This window comes from Chenopodium album, chromosome 21 (assembly GCF_948465745.1).
Source record: "Chenopodium album chromosome 21, dcCheAlbu1.1, whole genome shotgun sequence".
NCBI lineage: Eukaryota > Viridiplantae > Streptophyta > Magnoliopsida > Caryophyllales > Amaranthaceae > Chenopodium > Chenopodium album.
Window position 1 is genome coordinate 16,039,917 of NC_137854.1, and position 23,692 is coordinate 16,063,608.

Here is a 23,692-nt window from a genome sequence, read left to right on the forward strand (position 1 = left end):
GTTCATAGAATAAACTATGTCGAGTTTAGTATTTGTTATCTAACACTCAGGCACCAATTGCACTTAGATATGGTACTTCAGGACCATGAACTTTCTCATTTTCTTCTCGGAGTACGTTTGAATGAATCGTTTTCCATATTCAAAAATGGAACTGGGTGTACTATTGTGCTTTAATTGTGAAAAAACGTTTTTAACACTCTTTTGTAACCGATAATTAATACAGAGTAAGGTATTGGAAATTTTCAATCCATTCTCCATTCTACTCGTACATACGACCTGTTCTGATTTACTGAACTGAATTGTTTTTGAGAGAAGAAAATTAAGAAGTGAACTGAATTGAAATTAAGCTGAAGGGAACAGGTCTTAAAGATTTTTTATGAATGAAGTTTTGATTTTATTAATTTTTTTTTTAATAATTACCAAATTTAGAGTCATTCTTGAATGTATAGGGCAAAGAGTGCAACTAGGCGCATAGTTACTATTGATTTGAAATGTATATAGGAGGGTAAACTGGTATTTTTATTAATTTTGAGTTTTTGTCGTTTCAGTGGTACTTTTAATGTTCCATTATACTTACAGTGGTATTTTTAATATACTATTGTACATGTAATTTATACTATTATAGTATAGTTTGTTTTAATAGTACTATTTATAGTCATTATACTCCCTCTGTTTTTAAATACTTGCTTCACTTTCCTTTTTCGGCCGTTTTTAAATACTTGCTCCATTTCCTTATTTGGAAAGCTTTTACAAAATTTAATTAATTTCTCTCACCTAGTGGACCCAACAAATATCATATTTTATTATAGTAATTTCATATTCTCTCTCTTTTGATTTCTCCACTACTTTTGCTTTTTACAATTTTTTATTCTTCCACCCACCCCACAACCTCCATATTTTATTACTCTCTCCAATTTCTCCTAAAACTCCGTGCATGGAGTAATAGAGCAAGTATTTAAAAACGGAGGGAGTGGGTAATAGTGGTACAATATTTGTACCGCATGAGTATGTCTCAGCCCTGCACCGTGCTGTAAATAGCACGGGGGCATTTTGGGGTTTTCTCAGTTAAGTGAGTGTATTTTAATACTTCATACGTATATAAGTACAAATATAAAAACACAACATACGTACCCGTTTGAATTAGATTTTCCGTTTCTTCATCTCCCACCTAGCTTAAGTTTTCCCGCTTGTGTAGAGTTAGTGCAGAGGTCTGTTCTTCACAATTTTGTCCACGAGAGGAGGGTTATTGATCGGGGTAGCCTTCGCATTTCCAATGCAGGGACGAGGTAAGTTTCAAATGGTAGTAGTTGTACTTTAGGGTTTTAAAGGTGCGATTTTGCGACACTGAATGGGTCAAATGTTGATTGAATTATTAGTGAATTGTGTAATTAGGGCTTTAGTTGATATTAATCACTAATGTAATTGGTAATGCAATTCTGAATTAAGAAGTAATTTTGAAATTAGGGTTTGGGGTTTTGCGAAATTGGTAATTGAATTAATCAAATAATGTTTTATATATAAGAGTAATTACATAATTGTGATATTTAGTGTATGAAATAATTTATTAGTTTGAAATTAATGATGATCTGATTTTGTGATGTTTAGTGAGAACCCGGCCGCATGTAGAGATTAATCTGAGTATTAGATTTTGTGAAGTTGTGATGTAGAGTTGTATGTGTGGCCATTTTGTGAAGTCGTGTTGTTGATTTTGTGCAGTTTGGTAATTGATATTCATGCATGCAGTTTGTAGTTGATTTATATTTGGTTGAATTGTGAAGTGTGTAGTTGTAAATTGAGTATTTGATTTATATATGATTGAATATTTGATTCGGTATTTGACTGAATCTTTGATTGAATATTTGATTGAATATTCATGAATTGTGAAGTTGCATTGTGAAGTTTGAATATTTTATTGAATATTCATGAATTGAAAGGTTGAAGTTGATTGAATATTGATGAATTGTGAAGTTTTAAGTTGCATTTTTAAGAGGCATTGTTAAGAGGCATTATATGAAGTGGGTTAGTCCTTCTTTAATATTCAGTCCTTCTTTGATATTCAGGTCAAGGTAAAGGTAAAGGTGGTAAAGGGAAAGGAGGGAAAGGTAGGAGTAATGGAAAAGAAGGTATGAGAGTATAGGGTCGCAACAGGAAACAAGTGATTGAGTCTGAGGTAGAATCATGTGATGAATCATCCTGTGAATCATCATCAAGTGGATCGATGTCAGAATCTGATTTTGAGTATGAACCTGAACCAGAAGTTGATCCAGTAATGCAATATAGTTCTGTGTGTAGTGATGATGTTAGTCAATGTTACAACAGTGGTGATGAGGTAAGAGTTGAATTTGTAGTAGGAATTGTGATTTCTGTTGAGGTAATACATGATTACATGTATGTGGAATGATGTATATGTATTGATATGCAAGTTAGGAAGGCACAACGCAAAGCGAGAAGAAAAAGGAAGATTGATCCGAAGGTGTTTGTGGTGAGTTGGTTTGCTTATATGATGCAGGCATCCAATTTCCTATAGTTGTGGGGGTATTAATGCAATTTTCTGGTGTAGGACAATTCCAAAAATTTAGGAGGAAAGGTGAAGGACTGGGATTGTCATTGCTTCTTTTAAGAACAAGAAAAAGGTATTAAATCAAATCCCTTATTGTGTTTTGAGAATAGTATCAAAATGCTAGAAATTGGGAATAGTAATCATGTTTTTGTGTCACTTTTTTTTTTTTTTTTTTTTTGCAGGCAATGAATGTCAACTACCCCGTGGAGACATTAGGTAGTATTTTAGGCAATTTTGATGAAAGCAAGCAGCGTGTCGTCAGGGAAATGGGTTTTGGTGGCTTGTATTATCTCAAGGGGCTGCCACGACAGTTGGCCTTCTAGCTTTGTACAAGGGTTGATGTGAGTAGAAAATGCATGTTGACTGTTGATGGACAAGTGTTACCATTGGACCTAATTCAGGTCCATTGGGTGTTGGGCCTTCCATATGGTCCTAAAGTAGTACCAAAGAAGGTAGTGAACCAGGAGTTGGAGGATAGACTCTAGAATACATATAGCACAAAAACAACATGCGGGACAAAAGGCATAACTAGGAAGACACTTATGCAATATCTGGAGGGTCCTTGTGTGGATGAAGATGAGTTTAAGAAGGTGTTTCTAATGTATGTTTTGAGTGTACTCTGTTCATTGACATGCCATGGTATGAAGAAGCAATTTCTTCATGGTGTATCAGTGGCAGACAATGCTCCTCTGTATAATTCATGTGATTTTGTACTTGATGAGCTAATGAAAGCTCTAGGGCAGTTTAGTAAAAGGTTCTATGGTGATGATCTTAATTTTAATGCAAGTAGTGGTGGATGTACCTTGTTCTTGGCGGTAAGTTTAATTCAAATTGCAATGATAGATATGATGCTGATATCAATGAGTGTTTAATAACAGCCTATGTAAATTTGTAGGTGTTTTATTTGGACCGGCTTAATCGCTCACCCCTTAAATAGGGTGAGTTTCCTAGGATCAAAGTGTGGTCGAGGCAGGAGATGAACAAGGCATTATCTGCTGACCAGTTTGAAAGTGGTGATTATGAAGCCCTTGGTGTAAGTGTTTACAAACTTTAGACATACAAATATGTTGTAATTACAAATATGTTAACTATTTGTGTTAAATTTTTGCTATTGTGTTAATGTGAATTATGGACGGGATCACCCCTTAAAGGCAGGAAACATCTTGCCTTGTAGGAGTAAAAGATCAAAAGATTGTGTTGAGGCTTGTGTTTTTTCATAATTGTTTAGTGTTTGTGATTGAGGTTGTGTGTTAATGCTAATTTTTGATTTATTAATCTTAACCTTAGGTTCTAAATTCTTTGAAGAGTGTATTGAATGCTGAAGTGGATGTTGAACCGGATGAAGAGGAATTGGATAGTAATCCCAAAACTGTGAAGAGGAGAAGAATGGCAACCACCGATCGGCCGTTTGGTCGTGCTCCAAATTTAAGAGAAGGTTATTACAGCTTCCAAATCTATGTAGTAGTCAGTTGTTTAAATAAGTATAAATTTTACAGCTTGCAATCTGATTTTGTGATCATTTTGATCATATATGCAGCCAATCCAAAAGTTATGGAGAATTTGGCTTAGGTGGAAAATGTGTAGATTAATGATGCAGACACGGCTGGTGATTTGCAGAAGTCGATTAATCAGGTGGAGAATGTTATTAAGGAGATTTTTGTTCACGACACGGCTCATGAATCATAGGTGGGCTGCCGTGCCGTGCCAGGACCGTGCCGCCCGCGTGCCGGCACGGCCCGTGCCCATCTTTACCTACTGTGATCATACACTTAAGTATGGTGGCATCCAAAGGGAAGGAAACAAGAGCAAAAGAGTCGCCAACAAGTTTTAGGAACTTGTAATCGTTCACAGGATGAAGGTTACACCCCTTAAAGATCAATGAGATCGTCAACTCCAATAGGTCTGGAACCATGACTGGTGTTCGGGGATGAGGGTACGAATCCAATCTAAAAGAGAAAGACTCCGCCCTATAAAATAGGCCTCTACTTTATTCTACTCGTATTCATGTGCGCTTTCTGACTAACATGCAATCATTAGGTTAATCCTAAACCTGTTTATCTATGTTGGTTGAATATTAATGCACAAATAAATCTATTATTGGCGATTACTTGAATTAAAATCATATTAGCCTAAACAAAATTATCTTATTAGGCATGATTTCAAGTACAAATTCCCTTTAAACCTGCATAAAATGCGTGATCAAACAATAACAATAATATAAATCAAGCAACATAATGATAATCATTATAACAATCAACATCACAATCATAATAATCATGTTAACAATAAAGCATAATAATAGCAAGATCCTAGGCATGATTCTAACACAATTAATAACAAATCCTAGCATGTCACTTAAAAAATAAAGATCAAAGCTTTAAACATAACATGGTACTAACATGATATTAGAAAGAGTAAAAAGCACCCTAAACATGATACTAAAAAGCGATAAAAACATCCTAACATAATACTAGGAATTAAACAAATTTAAGCATGCTCTCTACATCAAAATAATAGATAAGTAAGTTAATTACTTACTTTGATGCCTCGTACCTCTTTCTAATAACAAAATACACGCATTAGTATACTTCAATAAAACAAAATCAAACCATTAAATCAAAGAATTAAAAGAAAGAGTTAAGGGCTTGTTTGGCATCATTTTTGGTTTTCAGTTTCATGTTTTTTTGAAAACTAAAAACCAAAAACAGAAACAAGTAAAAAGTGTTTTTCACTTTTTTGTTGTCAGTTTTCAAAATTATCATGATTTTAATAAGTCTAAATATTTTTTGATCCATTATGTAACATATGTAATATACTTTTAAAAAACAAAAAACCAAAAAACAGAAAACCGCAGCGATGCCAAACGGACCCTAAAAAATTTAGACTGGATTTGGGGCCAAACCCTCAGAAATTGCTCAAGAGAGAAGAGAGAATTAGAGAATTCTGGGTGAGAATTTGATGATTTGAAAAAGGGGAGATATGAACTCTATTTATAGGAAAAAAGAGAGTCTAGAAAAGAATCCGAATTCGAAATAAAACTCGTAGACAGAAGTTTTTACGAATTTGGTTTTTATCATATCTTTTGATCCAGAAGTTCAAATAAATTATATAATATGTCGTTGGAAAGATTTTGAAGTATACTTTCCAAAATAATTTTAATCAGATTTAAATCTTTTGTATATAAGAAGATATGGCCGAAATAGTTGGATGGTGTCAGTTTTGGATATAGTTTCGTATTTCTTTCATATCTTTTTCGTTATAGCTCGGAATTAATATTATAATATATCATTGAAAAGATAATTTCAAGATATATCCAAACATATAAAAATTGGATAATGATTATGAGGCACAAAAATAATATCTGACTGTCTTTGAACATCTTAAAATTCGAATAGAATTAAGACTTAAAAAAGGAAAGTTTTTATTTAATTCAAATTCCTTAATCTTATCTTTTCAAAAAGGATAATTAAAATCTTTTAGAAACTTATAGAAGCTTTTAGTTAGTCCTAATTGGTTTAGGAATGGGATTAAACCTTTGGACCCTCCACTTGATCATTGGGTCGTAGGTAAAATCCGGTTTGGGCCCAGTTTAGTATTTTGGCTATAACTTCCTCATTATTCATCGGAATCGAGCTAATAATATATCGTTGGAAAGGTCTTTTTGATCCCTATCCAACTACACCATTATTGGACCCTGATCATGGACTAAACTAAACTAGAATGGACGTGTTTATAAATAGAGTGGATTTTCGAAAATCGAAAGAAGGGTTTTATTAAAAATAATCGCATCACTAAACTTTTCGCACTTTCACTTCATTCGATTATCATTCGACGTGAAAGATATTCATCTTTGTTTTTTTGTTTTTGGGGAGACACAATTGGGTGTCTACAACTGCACATCTCCATCGTTCTACACGGAAAACTCTTTGCAAATTTTGCGGCTGCCGAATATTGTGTTTGAATACCAACCAGTTAAAAAGAAAGTAGATGTAAGTGTACTTAAAATAGATTTATTTATATGTATTTGTACTGTACTTTAATTATTAAAATTGTGTAATTTTTATTCGATTTTAAATATTGATGTATATATATATATATATATATATATAAGGAGGGTGTTCTCATCGTAGGGGATCTTCTCCTTAGATGCCCAAGGTCCTTTAAAGCCTATAGTCTGACTTTGCTTATTAATAACTATGCTTACCACAAGTACCTGCAGGCTAATACTTTTGTGATTTAACCTCTTTAATATATCTCACTCATCTTATTTTTGGGACGGGAGGCAAGTGTGACAAAATTAGTCTCTTTGCTATCTTGTTCTTTCAATGTTATTAAATTATTTTCTCTTGTGCAGATACTCTTCTACTATGATCGTTTGGAGGTTAAGACTTGCCTAGGATCGGAGAGCAAGGATTTCACTGGAACCTCTTGTAGTTCTTGTGTATGATCCCAATAGAATTGCAGTTACTGTGGGTTTTTTGCAGTCTAGTTTTGAGGGCAAGGTACTAAATTTGTTTAGATTTGTTAGTTCTGATCACGAAAAGGTTTATTCAAATATTTCACAAACTTAATTCCAGAATTCTGAGCGTTTTACCTGACAGTTGGTATAAATTCTATCAAAAAATATGAATATCAATCTCAACCGCATAGTCCAGGAAGCCGAAAATTGACGAAAGCAAAGGTGTGAATTGCATTCAAATTTCAAATTTCAAATGGTCCTTATCTAGTTTCTATTGTAAACTTGTTTGATTTTGCCCCTCTATATCTTGCAGTCAAGACTACTAAAGAGGAGCCCTATGTCACAGTCATAGACGAAGATTAGTGACTACCATGTAATGAACTACTGGGCTCTGGTTAAGCTAGGCACTGTACAGCACATGTATGACACTTTAATAGAACATTTATTATTAACTAATAATTAAGGAGGCGTAGTTTAACATGTCAAGGGCACATATTTTTAGTTAAGGTGACTTGTGGTTGACTCGAGTTATGATGGCTTATAGCAGCGGGTTGGGTCACTTAGGTGTGCCTCTGGTTTGTAAAGTAGAGCTTTTGGATAGATTCTCTTAAGGGGATGCTAACATTTCCGCAAGAATTTTGTGTAGTTAAACGGAAATAACTAATGTACAGAACAATCGAAGTTGTAATTTCTCAGGCTTTATATAACATTTATGTTGCTAATTGACTGAGCAGAATATTTGGTCGTCTGTATTTTTGGCGTCATATTTCCCAATTGGCAGCTTAATCAATTCTGTCTTGTGATGGCATTCTTTTTCCGTGTGATCGACCCTACCACAAAAGAAGCAAAAATCTGCTAACCGCTCATACTTTATGTCAATCCATCACGACTTACTTTGTCCCATAGCAAGAAACAACCCCCTATGTAGAGGTTTGTAAATGTCCACCAGAACTTTTATTCGAATAGATCGACTCCCCCCATCCTAAGGAGTCAGAATCATCCATATCCATAAAACCCCCAAGAAACTCCCCTGCATCATACATCACAGTAAGGCCCTGTTCTTTTCACCTTAAAAAAATAATGTTAAGTAAAAATAATTTCAGTTCAGTAAAATTAATTTCAGTTCAGTAAAAATAATTTCAGTTCAGTAAAAATAAGTTCAGTTCAGTAAAATTATGTTTTCTTAAAGAAGAATTATAATAGAAAATCAGTAAAAATAATTTCAGTTCAGTAAAAATAATTTAATTTCAGTAAAAATAATTTCAGTTCAGTAAAATTAAGTTCAATTCAGTAAAAATAAGTTCAGTTCAGCAAAATTAAGGTGAATCAAACAGGGCCTAACTGATCTCATATCGAGAGACACGTGCAGCAGGCGTACCCACATAGGGGTATGTTTAAAAGTAATTTCTGATGGTTGTTCATTCCCCTACACTTTTTGTGAGGAGTAATTTTGTATCGAAAAACCACAGTCTTCCTTCCATAACACGCTCTTTATCCTCCGCACAGAAAATTGGAAAACAAACAAATTCGTCTCCACGACCATAACAGCGAAATTCTCCTTTATCTCCCATACATTATCAGAGTACGTTTCATTGCCTCTAAATTTTATGGTTTAACAGTCCACGATTTCCAAACTAATGTAAGTTGTAATTGATTTTTTTGTATCATCAGTCACCGTTTCAATGTCATCACCCCCAAGAACAACTCTTTCATCGTTTGTCAATCGAAGTTTTTTCCAATCATTCAACAAATCATCCCCCATTCTCATCAATTGAAGGTTCACAAATTATTGCTTGTGTTTGATTGCACGTCAATTGGAAGATTTTTCTCACTCACGAAACCCTAACTCGGGACTCACTAACCCTAGGTTAGGGACTTTTTTTTTCTTCTTCACAGTTCCTCCCGGGTCTAACGTCTAAGTCTACTTATTGCTCCCCATTGTGATTGTAAGAAAAAAATAAAAACCGTATGAACGTAGCCTGATCTTCTCGGCTCCTCCTCCTCCTACCTCTATCTCCACGTTCTCCATTGAAGCGCACTTGACGATGTCTTATCCCCATTGAGCAACTTCTGAAGTAAGTTGTTTCTTTTTGTAATCAATTAGGGGTGTTTAAAAAAACCCGACCCGTTGACTCGCGAAATACCCGATGGGTATTATTTTGAATTTTTCTCATTTTTACGGGTTGGGTACCCGACCCGCTTAAAAACTAGAATTGAGCCGTTGTATTGTTGTACTCTCTCTCTCATTCCTTTAAAGTTGAAACACACACCGTCGGTCGACAATCAAACTTCCTAGCATCATATACACAGTTGACATGCGCACAAATCGAACCACAAGCCAGAGATCTTCGGCCAACAGTCGGTCCCACTGCAGTGGCACAACCGCACAAGCAACCATTTGAAAGATCTCCGGCCCACACGCAACGACACAACAACGGGAGATAATGATGAATCCGGTTTCAGATTCATATTTAAAGCTAAATTGTTCTGTAATTGTTCATGGTGTGTAAATTGTTCTGTATTGATGATCGTTAGGATTGAACTATGAAGCTAATTTCTCCTCCCTCCGTCTTTGAAGCTTTGAAGGCCGGCGCTCGTGAAGCTGCCGCTACCAAGAAATTCGGTAAGACCGGGGTGGGAAGCCCAAATCCCAGCAAAAACAATAGGTCTTTAGATATAAAACGTAAACGAATGACTCAAGAATCTTTTTACTCCCTTGCACTATGCTCATGCTATTTATTAAAGATTCATTATCGATTTCCACCCACGCAACCCTGACCCTCGAAACACCCCCCCCAATGAAACCCTCATCATCGAACCCCCTTGCTAACCATCCCACGTCTCCACCAACGAAAATGACCATCCATGGCCACCTCACTCCCGAAAACCCTCCCTTTCGATGGTGGGAGATTTTCAGGGGGTTTGAGTGTTGGAAGTTATTGGTACTCATTGTTTCACTCACCCTGAATTCAAATTCTCTCCACAAAGAAGTGAGGGGAAGATTTATGTTAGTGCTAGTGCTACTTTTTAAAGGATATTTTTGGTGTTCATATTTTTCTCAAAAGATTTAGTTACCTTATCTTTTAAGATAACATCAACACTTTTAGGTCTTAAATTATTTGGGTTAATCTTTTTGTTCCCTAGTAAGTATCCCTACTTTAAGATACTTTCCTAATTACATCACTAATTCTTCCCATAATTCACCACTAACCAACTGCGTAGCTGTCTTGCCTAGAGCTCTCAATTCGGGTAAATGGGTCGGGTTTGAGTCGGGTTTGTGTGGGTCGGGTCATCTCGGGTCGGGTCAATACGGGTCAATGTCAGAACCTATGTGGGTCGGATTCGGGTTGGGTCATGCTTGAGTCGGGTCACGTCAGGTCATACATCTTTTCGGGTTCGGTTCGGGTTTAGGTCGAGTCAATAAAAGGTCGGGTTACATTTGGGTCGGGTGAAAAACAAGTCGGGTTAAATTCGGGTTTTTACGGGTTTAAATGAGTTAGGGTCATGTTCGGATTCGAGTCGGGTTTGGTTCAAGTCAATTATTTTCGGGTTATAATCAGGTTGGGTCATTATCGAGTTTGAGTCGGGTTCGGTTCAAGTCAATGATTTGCGGGTCATAATCAAGTCGGGTCATTTCCAAGTCGGGTCATTATCGGGTTTGAGTCGGATTCTATTCAAGTCAATAATTTGCGGGTTATAATTAAGTCGGGTCATTCTCGGGTTCGGGTCGGGTTCGGTTCAAGTCAACAACTTGCGGGTTATAATCGGGTCATTTCCAAGTCGGGTGATTCTTGGGTTCAAGTCGGGTTTAGTTAATAATTTGCGGGTTACAATGAAGTTGGGTCTTTTAAACTTGTCTGGTCATTCTCGAGTTCAAATTGGCAAGTCAATAATTTGCGGGTTACAGTCATGTCGGGTCATTTCCAAGTCGGTCCGGGTGTGGTTCAAGTCAAAAATTTTCGAGTTATAATTAGATCGTTCCTTTTCAAGTCTTTTTTTCTCGGGTTATAATAATCAAGTCGGGTCATGTTCGAATTCGGGTATCAAATATTGGATTAATATGGGTTTAAGTTTGATATTAGGTCGGGTCATATTGCTGGGTCCAGTTACATTTTTTTTAATTTTTTTAAAAATCCAAATTAAATTACGTAATTTAAAACATTTTCTAACAAAAAATATTAAATAGACAAGTGAATAATAAAATTTGAATTCCCTTAAAATAATAATAATTATATAAAAAAAAAGATAAGTCATTTAAGATGAGAAAAACCTGTTATTGTCTAGGTCTCGTGTATTTTTTATTTTTTTATTTAAATTTTTTTTTTTTGGCTGCTGTCCAATTTAGTTTTTCTTTGACGAGGATTATGTAAGAGATAAGTCAAGTAAGATGAGAAAGACCACTTTTGTTTTATAATTGGAATCCATGTTAATAAATTGAAAAAAAGCCTGAAACTCATGAGTCAATACGGAGTACTCTTTTTATCCTTAAAATTCCTAAATCCTAAAATTTAGGTTAGTAATAGGTCGAGTTTAAATTCGGGTCGGATCAATAACAAGTCGGGTTGAATTTGGGTCGGGTCAATAACAAGTCGGGTTGATTTCAGGTCGGGTTTGTAACAGGTCGGGTTTAAATTCGAGTCGGGTTAGGAATGGGTCGGGTTGAACTCGGGACGGGTTAGTAACAGGTTGGGTTGAATTCGGGTTTTGACGGGTTATATCGGGTTTGGGTCATTCTCGGGTTCGAGTCGGGTTCGGCTCAGGTCAATAATTTACGGGTCACATTCGGGTCGGGTCCTCTCTAGGTCGGTTCATGGTCGGGTTCGGGTCTCAAATACTCGGGTCAACTCGGGTCAACTCGGGTCTAGGGTTGGTTTTAGGTCGGGTTAGGTCGGGTTTGGGTCAGCATTTTTTTCGGGTTCAGACGGATTAGGGTTAGGGTCGGTATTTCGGATCGGGTCAACTTTTGACAGCTCTAGCCGGGCCCCACAAATACACTAACTTCGTATTTTTTCCTTGTGCTATACATAGCACAGTGCTGGAAAGAGAATTAGCCGTACCACTAGACTGAAAAAAAAAATCCATCATTCTTTTGTCTTATAGCTGCTATTTATATCACATAATTAGCAGCTATGCGCAATACTTAACCAAGGGCAAACAATTAGGAATGGGAGGAGGTCAATTTTCAGTCCAAAAACCTAAGGTTGCACGTTATAAACCCCCATATTTTTCTCCATTTCTCTAATTCTCAAATTTAAAAACATCACAATCAAACAATTCATAATATTTTGAGTACGACGTTAACATCTTACGGAGTTTTTTCTTGCCTGCAACTCCAGTTCCTGAACATGGCTTTGATTTTCTGCACTTCGAGGATTGCAGCAATTACACCAACACATATTTCCAGTTTAAAGCCTTCAGATTACGAACTGAAACCTAGAATTGTCCGCCCATTACAGGTATATTAGTTTACTGATTTATTTCTTAATTGAATTTTGTGGGTTTATTTTAGAATTATAACTGTTCTTTAAAATCTGGAAGATTTATAGAAGTTGCTCTTAAGTGAAAATTGTGGACTGTAATGCAAAATTAATTTTGATTGAGGTTCAAAACATGCATATGGGTTGTTTTTATGAATGGTAAATTTTATTTTTTTAATTTGTTTTTTTTTTTTGATGCAAAAATATAATTAGTCTTACTAGTAAGAGTTAAGAGGCTGTTCATTAGGATGATGAAGTTACTAATCTAAAGGAAGCAAGGGTTTTTGGAGTTGATTGTATTTAGTTTTTTTTTTTTTTTTTTTTTTTTTTTTTTTTTTTTTTTTTTTTTTTTTTTATACTGAAACTATAATTTTACGGTAGAAATAAATTTAAATTTATACTTAATAATCTACTTGTTGGGATTAAATGTTAGGATTCCTAGATGATTTTTTTTTTTTTTGAAATGCGGTTGAACAAGCTGACATCTTGGATGTTTTAAATGCCAATTTAGTATTGGAGATGTGGTTTAGAATTTGGGATTACTGTTGATCATGGCTGAATTATTGTAGTGGATTGGAAGGAGAGGATATGTGTGAAAAGATAGACTAAACATGTATGGAGGAATGGGAGAGATTTTCGAAGGCAGAGGGTAAGATAGACTTTTATGCCAATAGGTTGAGCAAAGATGGTTTGTAGAGCTGTAAAAAACAGACCGAAGTGATGAACTTGACTATTCAAAACTGTTTGGAAAAGGAACCAAACCACTAAGTACCCGTTTTTTTAAAACCAAAAACCGATTTGACCCAATTTTTTAAACTCTAAATTGAACCCGAACCGTTGGCAACCCTTAACCCGTAGTGAGTTGTGAGTTGTAATAAACAGACCCGAAGTGATGAACTTGACTATTCCAAACTGTTTTGAAAAGGAACCAAACCACTAAGTACCCGTTTTTTGAAAACCAAAACTGACTTGACCCAATTTTTTAAACTCGAAATTGAACCCGATGTTGGCAACCCTTAACCCATTGTGAGTTGTGACCGAACAGTTTATAACATGTAATTTGTTATGACCGAACTCTTAGAAATCTGTTATGATCGAACTGTTTATAACTTGTAACCCGTTATGACCGAACCGTTTATAACTCGTAACCCATTATAACCAAACCGTTAACCTCTTAACCCGTTATGTCTGAACTGTTTATACAATTCATAACTTGTTATGACCAAACCGTTTACAATTTGTAACTTTAATTCTCATGGTAAGAGTACATCTTTAATTCTTATATATCCAATTTCTAGTAAAAAAGATTGGACAAATTAATGCTTTTAATGTAAGATGGTTAGAGCTTCATCAACACAAAGCATATGCCACCTTACCAAGCAAAGTAAGCAATTATTCGAGGGATTTTTAGTGTGTGGTTGGACAATTACTTTACCGTCAAACATCTTAATGGACTAAGATATGTTCTTAATTAATTTTTATGCCTTTGTTATATATTGTTGACATTATGAACAACCCTAGACCTAGTAACGAATTTTGACAATTTTTTTGTGGACCAGATTATTCCTAAAGTTTTTAAAAATAAATTATAAAGTAATTTCATTAAGTAGCACATCACAATATATGAGAATAAATACTTGCTCCATTTGTTTTTATTAGATACATCACTTTCTAAATATGGAAGTTTTAATTTAGATGCATCATTTTCCCTTTTAGTTAATAAATCTCTCTATCTCTCTTCTATCATATGGGCCCTTTTTTTTCTCTCTCTCTTTTTCTACTCTAAAATTTGCTTAGGAGTTCGCAATTATAAAAGTGATGCAACTAAATAAAAACGAGGGAAGTAAAACTTTCGAAAAGATACTCCCTTTGTTTTTTAAAAGCTAGACTTATTAGTGCTTGTACTTCCTCCGTTCTTTTAATATTGCACCACTTGCTTTTTAACATTGTGTTTGGATAGATCTTTAGGAAGGAAAGGGAGGGGAAGGAAGATGAAGGAAGGGGAGGTGAAGGAAGGGGAGGGGTTAAGAAAACTAAATCCCTCATTTGGATAACAGAGAAAATGAAGGAAGAGACAGTGAGGGAATGTGCTTGTTCTTGTGACTTTTACCCATGGCTGATTAAATGTGCTTGATAATATGAATTGATTTTCTCAAATTTTCAAAATCAATAGTTCACATATTCTGAAAATTGATTTTCGAAGAATAAATCCAAAATTTTTGAAACTTAATTTTCGAAAATAAAAAATTTTCGAAAATCAAACATTTTCTAGAAAATCGATTTTTGAAGATCATAATCAATATTATGAAACTTGATTCATGAAAATAAAAATCAGATTTCATGAAAAACCGATTTTTGTAGATCAAAATTAGATATTTTGTATCTGAACATTTGAAATTTTTATAATTTAAAATCAATATCAGAAAACAAAATTTCTTAAGATCAATTTTTAAAAGGAAGAAGATGATGGCGGCGGAAGATGACAACCTGTGGTTAAAACTAGTTTTCCTTCCAAATCTGCTCTAATTTGGAAAGATTTGTTTCTTAATTGTGGAAGGAAATAATTTCCTTCCATTTCTCTTCCTCCCAATTCCCTCACCTCCCATTTTTGCTATCTAAATGGAGGAAAACTCATCTCTTCCTTTCCCTCCCCTTCCCTTCCCTCCATTTATCTCCATCCAAACAAGTTGTGAGGAAGTCTTACAAATATTCCATCATTTCCATTTTAGGACAACAATTATCTCTGTTCACACTGCAAATGTATCCAACATACCCTTACTTTTCACCCTTATTCTTTAGTTTATGGTTACAACACATGGCCACTTATGTATTTTTACCTTTCTCTTTCTTTCTTTTCCAACTACCAGAATTATTGTGCCCAACTTGTTTGGTGCAATAATAATAAAAACAAAAACGGAGGAAGTATTATTTGAAAATATGGGAATATTTTATTGTAAATACTGAAAAGTGGAAGAATAAAAAATTCATGTTTAAGTAAGTGGGGGAAAAAGGGGGTGGGGGTTAGGTTATGTACAACTAAGCAAAAAAATGCGCCACTTTAATATTTCCACCCAAAAAGTTAGCGGTAATTCAAATTTGCAGTTGAACAAGTTTCATAATACACTTTTGAACTAAAAAAAGAAATAAAAAAACCTCTCAAATTTGTGAAATTAACATATTTGAATTTTCTATTGAAAATTTGCTTGTCACGGATGATGTGAAAATATGGCCCCATGACTTCACCTATTTAAGCCTCATTAATGCCTTCCACCAACTAAATTTGGCATTGTTGAAAAACAAAAACAAAAGAACAGGGAAACAAAGAAAGAGCTTCACTTTGAATCTAGGGGGGAAGGAAATTTAACTCTGTTTTTTTCCAGCCTTTGAGATTATTTTCATCATAGAGGTTGTGGATAATTGTCCACATAAGTCGCACAATAAGAAGAGCAGCTTTTTGTAAGCCTCCTCAATTCTTGTGTGAGCTCTTTGCGGATTTATTATCCACTTGACATTGTCTTGCTCGCCATCTTATAAACCTCTTTAAAAAAAAAAAAAAATAAGAGTGTGACAAGATTAGCCCCAAATTCAAAGTGAATTTATAAACGAAAGCACATTTGATACCCCACAAAGTATTTTTCAAAAGGCCACAAAGTCTCAAACATCAAATTAATGCTAACAAGTAAATACCCCAAAGTTCCATGGCAAAAATAAAGCAAAAGCAGCAGATTCAACAGCATCATGTCTACGAGAACATTAACAACAATTAAGTGACATTAGTAATGGCAGCAAGTGGTGGCGGCGATAACATCAACAAGATATATTAATTTGATGCTGCACTTTCAGTTAACACTTCATTACCAATTACAAGAATATCTTCATCAATATTAGTATCATAACCAAGACACCAATATTGGGTGGTTACAAACATCTCAAACATTCTTGGAAGAAGAGCACCCTTATGCTTCGTCAAAATACAGCCTCCCATGCTAAATGAAGATTCAGATGCATTAAATGTCATAGGGTAATGTAAGATACAACTCAACTTGGCCTTTCTTTAACCATAGGATATCTAAGTTTTCTGATCAACCGTTAGGCTCCTCATTGAATCATCATCATTAGTAGCACCACACTTCTAACATAATGATAAAAAGGAAAGGAAAAAAAACATATAGGTTTTAATATATTTATGTATGATAAGACTTGCAAAATAATTGATAAACTAATGAACACAAATGTTCACCTATGTAGATAATAATGCACCTATGCAGATAATAATGCAAGAAACCGACCTTCATCGTCATCGCCATTATCAAATTCAGTAAAGGGTGTACTCCCTTGCGCTAGAATTGGGAGGTTAAGCATAATAGAAAGAATACATATCAAAAAGAGCATCCTTTACCTTTTTTACCTTTGCGTCAACAACTTCTCCAACGTATAACAAGTTGTACAATTGTCTTACACGTTGAATCTTATAACGAGGGTCAAGAATAGCAACAATTGGAAGAATTAAAGGATAGCTTTCCCAATAATTCTCAAACTTCTCCAACACGATGCCATAGGTGCAAGCTTAGGATGTTTATAGGCTTTATTGATATAATACTCAATAAGAAGTCCATACTCAAAATACAAGTTAGCAGTAGGATATTGGTAACTAGAAAATAGAGTGGTGATGTTATAAAATGGTGAGAGAAAGTTCCATATTAGTCTCCAACTTATCATCAGTGAGTATATAATCAATACCCAAAAATCTACTAATATATGTTTTAATTGCAAGTTTAGCTTGTAAAGGTTTTTGAAGCATCAAATAGGTGCCGAGTAACAACATCAAGACATAATTTACCTTCAACTGCACATTTAATGTCACAAAAAGCTTTCTCAATTTGAGTAAGCCTAGAATTAGAGCCATCAATATATTTGACAACTTGACACAACTTATAAACACTTCCATCAACAAATTCTAAACCTTTTCTATTCATGACTAAGCACAACATCGAACATGAAAAAAATTTGCCTCAACAAGAGGAGAAAATTTCATGATATTTTTTTAAAGCAAATCAATCATCACATCCATAGAACAAGCATTATCAACAACCATAGAGAAAAACTTTATTTTGAAGGTTCCATTTTTTAATCAAATTAAAAACAAGCTTTTCCAACTCTAAGCCAGAATGGGGAGGTTGAAAATATTTGAAATTCAGAATTTGAGACTTGATATTCCAATCATCATTCACATAATAAACAGTTAAAGTAAGGTAGCCACGATTAGTACAAGCAATCCATAAATCACAAGTAAACTAACCTTGCTACTAATTTTACCTAATTTATCAAACAACATAGCTTTGAATTTGTCATGCTCAACAATACAATACTTAAGAATAGTGTTCCTAGAAATATGTTTCACACTCTTATTCAATGAAGATATCCTTAACCTAAAACATTGATGCTCGTAAAGGATATGCATGACATATAACAACTTTAGCCCACTTAACCAAATTTTTTGATCAAAAGAAGATATAGATTGATTAGAAACATAATGTATTTCCATTTTAGGTCCATGAGTACATACTTTAGTATGATAATTACATGTTGTAGTAACCATGGTAGATATTGCTTTGATATCTGCTCCATAACAATTACACTTAGCATAAGTGGTATTTGGTTTTTCATGTCTTAAGGTATTTACCATCAAACCTTCCAGATAGAGTGAAATGTTTCATGAATTTCGATCTTCGTCTGTGAGAACAATTTTTAGAAATACCGGCACTACCTTTGACAATTTGTAGACCAGGGTGTAACAGTAGAGCATTGGTTCTCTATTGTTCAATTTCGAGACTACACTACCTCAAAATATGAGTCTTTTTTATTATTAAATTCATATTGACCATTCACTTATACAAAACAATTATAAAGAGAAAAGACAGGAAACTAGTAACCAAATCACAAATTATTGCAAAATAAGTCACATTATTTAGGTTATTATAAACTTCAAAAATAACAAAATAAAAAAAGTGGTATTCCAAATTAAGTCACATTATTTGGATTTTCTGAAAGAAGAAAACAATATATAAATGAAACTGTAGTTTAAACATAGCAGTAGGATTATAGCTAGGCTTCGATCTAATCACTCGAGGCATGTTCTCTATTTCAACACCATCCATATTACTGCCCTATCTAAGCCTTTTTTTTTTAATAAAATTATAAAATATACTCTATACAAAGCTAAGGTGGAAAGAACAAGGCAACCTCAAAATATGCTATTGACAAATAAATCATAGTTATTAGACTCATAAGGATCAGGTTCATGTAACTATGTAAGCCAATATATAGACCTAAATCTAGACTCAATTTAAACAAAAAAACATGCTACAACATAACAACATAAATATTAGCTTACATAGTTAATATGAATTTGATGATGCGAAAGACTTATATTTTAAGGCAGTGGAGTCTCAAAATCAAACAGTAGACTGTTTCTTTCCCAAGTCTCCAAGTTGCTAGAGGTAGTGCTCGTATATCTAATGGTGGTTATCACATACGAAGGTTTGATGGTAAATGAAAAACCAACTACCACTTTACTAGATGGTAAATGATACTCCCAAGTTACTAGATGGTAAATGATAATTACACCGTGTAATTATAGTAGAGCAAATTTCAAATCAGAATCTGTCATGGGTACTTTAACATGTAAATATCATATTAAAGTATGTCCTCATGCACCTAAAATGGAAATAGATTATGCTTCTAATCAAACATATATCTTCTTTTAATCAAACAGTATAGTTGAGTAAGCGGGTTAAAGTTGTTTGTCATGCATATCCTTTAGGAATAGTTAAGTATCAATATCTTAGGTTAGCAATTCTTACTTGTATAAGAATGTAGAACATATTTGTAGGAATACTATTCTTAAGTATTGTATTGTTTAGTTTGACACATTCAAAGCTATGTTGTATGATACTTTGGGTAAAACTAGTAGCAAGGTTTGTTTTACTTGTGATTTGTGGATTGCCTCTATACTAATCATGAATATCTTACTTTGACTGCTCATTATGTGGATGATGATTGGAATCACAAGTTTTAAATTCTAAATTTCAGATACCGTAACCTCAACATTCTGGTTTAAAGGTGAAAAAGTTTGTTTTTAATTTGATTAAAGAATGGAACCTTGAAAATAAAGTTTTCTTTAGATTGTTGATGATGCGTGTTCGATGGATGTGATGGTTGGTTTGCTTAGGAAATATTTTATGAATTTTTCTCCTCTTTCTGGAGGCAAAATTTTTCATGTTCGTTGCTGTGCTCATGTCTTGAATCTAATTATCAGAAAAGGTTTAGAGTTTGTTGATGGATGTGTCTATAAGTTGCGTGAAGTGGTTAAATATATTGATGGATCTGATTCCAGGCTTACTCAATTTGAGCAAGCTTATTTTAATGTTGAATGTGCATTTAAAGGTAAAGTGTATCTTGATGTTGTTACTCGGCGGAATGCCACCTATTTGATGTTTCAAAAAGCTTTACAAGCTAAGTCTACTATCTAAACATGTATTAGTAGGTTTTTGGGGGTTGATTATAAACCCACGAATGATGAGTTGGAGACTATCTAAAATGTATGAGACTTTCTTTTGCCATTTTATAACATTACCACTCTGTTTTCTAGTTCTCAATATTCTATTGCCAACTTGTACTTTAAGAATATGCTTCTTATTTAGTATTATATCAATGAAGTCCATAAACATTCTAAGCTTGTACCTTTGACATCAATGATGTTGGAGAAGTTTGAGAATTACTGGGAGAGATATTATTTAATTCTTTTAGATGTTCTTAACCCTTGTTATAAGAAGATTCAATATGTGAGATAATTGTACAACCTGTTATATGTTGGAGAGGCCATGGATGCAAAGGAAAAAAAGGTAAAGGATGCTCTTACTGGTATGTATTCTTTCTAGTATATTATGCTCAACCTCCGACTTCTAGCTATAAGGGAGTACACCTTTAATGAATTTGATGATGGTGGTGACGAAGAAGGTTGGTTTCTTGCATTGTCAGCTACATATAAGGTGAATATTTGTGTTAGTTTATTAATTATTTTGCAACTTCCTCATTTTTTTTATTTTTATTTTTTTTTAATATTTTTTTTTTGTACAATTTTCCCTTTCGGGAAGTTGCATATTAATTGCATCATTTCCTTATTTGGTATGTTTTATTCACTTTTGCTTTTGTTCACACACAAAATACCCCAATTACCATTGGTCACATGTTATAATAACAATTAGTACCCCACCTTTTTGCTCTCTTGCTTTTTTTAATGGGCACATATGTCATTCTCCATTCTTTACACTTTTCAATGGAGGAAGTATAAATTTATTAAAACCTGTGTTTCCCCCCTTCCCTTTTTTTTTAATCATTATTTTAGAAGTGTGGTGCTACTGATGATGATGATGATTCAATAAGGAGTCTAATTGTTGATCTTGATGTTTATTTGGCTCTACCTCGAACAAAAGTAGCAACGATATTCTCCCGTTTTGAAAAGTTGTATCCTATATTATCTCGTGTTGCTAGAGATGTTTTGGCCATCCCTATATCATCTGTTGCATCTGAATCTTCATTTAGCATGGGAGGTCGTAATTTGATGAAATATAGGGGTGCTCTTCTTCTCAAAAAAATGTTGAGATGTTAGTAGTAACCTAAAATTGGTGTCTTGTTTATGATATTGATATTTATGAAGATGTTGGTAATGAAGTGTTAATTGAAAGTGCTAATTGAAAGTGCAATATCAAATTAGTATTGCTTGTTATTGTTGTTGCCGTCACCACTTGCTGCAGCTACAACTGTCACTTGCTCGCTGCTGATATTCGGCTGCTGTTTTTTTTTTTTTTTTTTTTTTTTTTTTTTTTTTTTCTGCTTTTGCTTTATTTTTGCCATGGATTTTTTTGGGGTATTTTCTTGCTGGTGTTATTTTGATGTTTGAGACTTTGTAGCCTTTTGAAAAATACTTTGTGGGGTATCAAATGTGCTTTCGTTAATAGATTCCAAACAAAACTTTTAGATGTGCCTTCTTGTTTTGCTCTGCTATCTTTGGTTTCATTGCATTGCTATGATGTATGATGGTATCTTGGCCTTAAAAAAGCCTTGTTCTCTAATCCAAAGTGAGGCTTTTTCTGGAAGAAATACACATCTTGCATGCCCTTAAAAAAGCCACCAAAACTTGAGGATCGAAGCGGCTACTAGATATATAGATTAACGGGGTGGGGTTGGGTTGGGGGGTTGGGGTCAGTTGCATATCTAAACATGTTATAGATAAACAGAATTAACCTTTTTTTTTTTTTTTTGGTTTTTTTTTTTTGGGGGGGGGGGGGGGGGGTGCGTATCTAAACATTTCATAGCTAAATGGATTAACTTTTCTATACTAGGTTTTTAATTTGTTTTTGGATAAACGCGTCTATTTTCACACTTGTCAATGCATGACTTCAACCATTAATAACTTTTATTATCATTTTATCAGTTGGTAAAATTATAGATATCCAATACTTTAAGATGTACATTGAAATTTATTTAACAGACCTCACATGACTATGCTTTTCTTAAGTATAAATCACAAAAAAGAAAGAGTACAACATGTGAATAGCGTAAAAGATTCATCTCAAAAAATAAAAAAAAAACAGAGGTAATTATAACTTTTACAGTGTAATCTAGAATCCCCTCCCTCAAATGGTACCACCATTTGTACTTTGTTTCCTAAAAATCAATATTTGGGGAAACATCTAGAAAGGTTGATGTATAGTGTGGATAGAAGCGTGATTTGTCGGAAAACAGTTCTGATTGCTTTTTTAGTTGATAGCTGTTAAAATCTTTTTTTTTTACGTACTTTACAATGTACTTTGGTGTATCCAACTGGTCAGCAGAATGTTACAATAATGTGACTTGGAATTTCAGGGGTAGGTCTAAACAGGCTAATATTCTTGTTCTGTATGTTAAAAGTTTACACCATTCTTGTTGATGGTGGTTTACTGCTTGTTGAAGGTAAGGTGTAAGGGGGAATCAGAACTGGAAACATCCATGCAACTCTGTTTTAGTCGAAGAGATGCAATGATCTATTTGATCACTTTGTCAGCAAGTGGGATTGGACTACCATCATATCCTCAAATCGCTGAAGCACGCATTACAAAGAAAGAAATGCGCCGGAAAATCAAAGAGAAGCTTGAAATGTTGAGAGAAAAGGCTGGCCTTTCAAAGCAAAAAGATAACAAGGAAACACCACCCTCCACAGAGGATATCCTTCCACTAGTTCCATCTCCTTTTCCACTCCCAAATCCTCCTACAGGGTTGGACAAATCACTTGTAGAAACAACTTTGTTATAATTACTAGTTGAAATGCCTGTTGCTAGTTTAGCAGGCTTGTTCAGCTGTTTACTGGAGTTTCCCTTTATGGGTACTGATGGTTAGTTCCCTTCTGTAGTTACAGCTTCACTGTAACGGTGTAACCTCAGTCGCTAAAAAGTTTAGCTCTTTATATAAAAATCCCATTGCAAAGTTAGGGAACTTTATGTGTATATATTAACTGTTAGAATGTCAGCGACATGCACGCTTTTGGTGATAGATTAGAATTGTAGAGCATGTTTGGTAAGAGTGTTTTTCTCAGGTTTGAAATGGATTCAATTACTCTTACAGTCTTACCTTCCTTCCTTAAACAAAGAAAGGGAGTTAAGTTTAAGCGACCCTTCCCATGATTAAACCAAGCAAATGAAATGGTAAGAGTTAAATGATTCCTTTTCTCTTATTTGTTTCTTTCCATTCTATTTCCAATTTTTATACCAAATGCCTCCATAGTTGTATGCTGTTACGATTCACCCAATTTCATATCTTGGCTTCCGTAGCTTCTGTCGTGCTTTGAAAAACATTAGTGTTGATCAGGGATGTTCTCCTTATCTGCCTGTTTTGTAAGGTTAAGTTTATCTTATCTATCTAGGAAGGGTGTGACAAGTTACGAACTTCCAGGAATAAATTGCTTCTGTTGGCCTGCCCCGAAGCTGATCCTATTAACAAGGTATTTTTGTTTAACTTTGCGAATCAGGTGTTGGCTATGCATGTAAGCCTTTGTATCATCAGCCTATCAGCTTTGGTAAAGTATAGTGATTGTTCAGTTAGACACAAATATTTCAGTTTACATGGAGTTGGAATTCTGTCAATTATCGCCGGGTGATC

At 34.3% G+C, this 23,692-nt stretch overlaps 1 protein-coding gene across 1 annotated transcript; it reads left to right on the forward strand.

The window, feature by feature from the left end:
• The first annotated feature begins 12,094 nt into the window (after nt 1–12,094).
• Nucleotides 12,095–23,040, forward strand: LOC145602687 (uncharacterized). The gene is made up of 3 exons (XM_081658852.1): nt 12,095–12,219; nt 12,356–12,475; nt 22,511–23,040. Exons 1-3 carry the CDS (start codon nt 12,184–12,186, stop codon nt 22,847–22,849), a joined length of 495 nt encoding a protein of 164 aa, XP_081514978.1. The 5' UTR covers nt 12,095–12,183; the 3' UTR covers nt 22,850–23,040.
• The last annotated feature ends 652 nt before the right edge of the window (nt 23,041–23,692 follow it).

What these genes read in the sequence shown, in the direction of transcription:
- LOC145602687 (XM_081658852.1), top strand. Translation starts at nt 12,184, where the DNA reads ATGGGAGGAGGTCAATTTTCAGTCCAAAAACCTAAG. An exon ending in TTTCAGTCCAAAAACCTAAG is followed by an intron (nt 12,220 to 12,355) that starts GTTGCACGTTAT and finishes CTGCAACTCCAG; the next exon opens with TTCCTGAACATGGCTTTGAT. An exon ending in GAATTGTCCGCCCATTACAG is followed by an intron (nt 12,476 to 22,510) that starts GTATATTAGTTT and finishes TGCTTGTTGAAG; the next exon opens with GTAAGGTGTAAGGGGGAATC.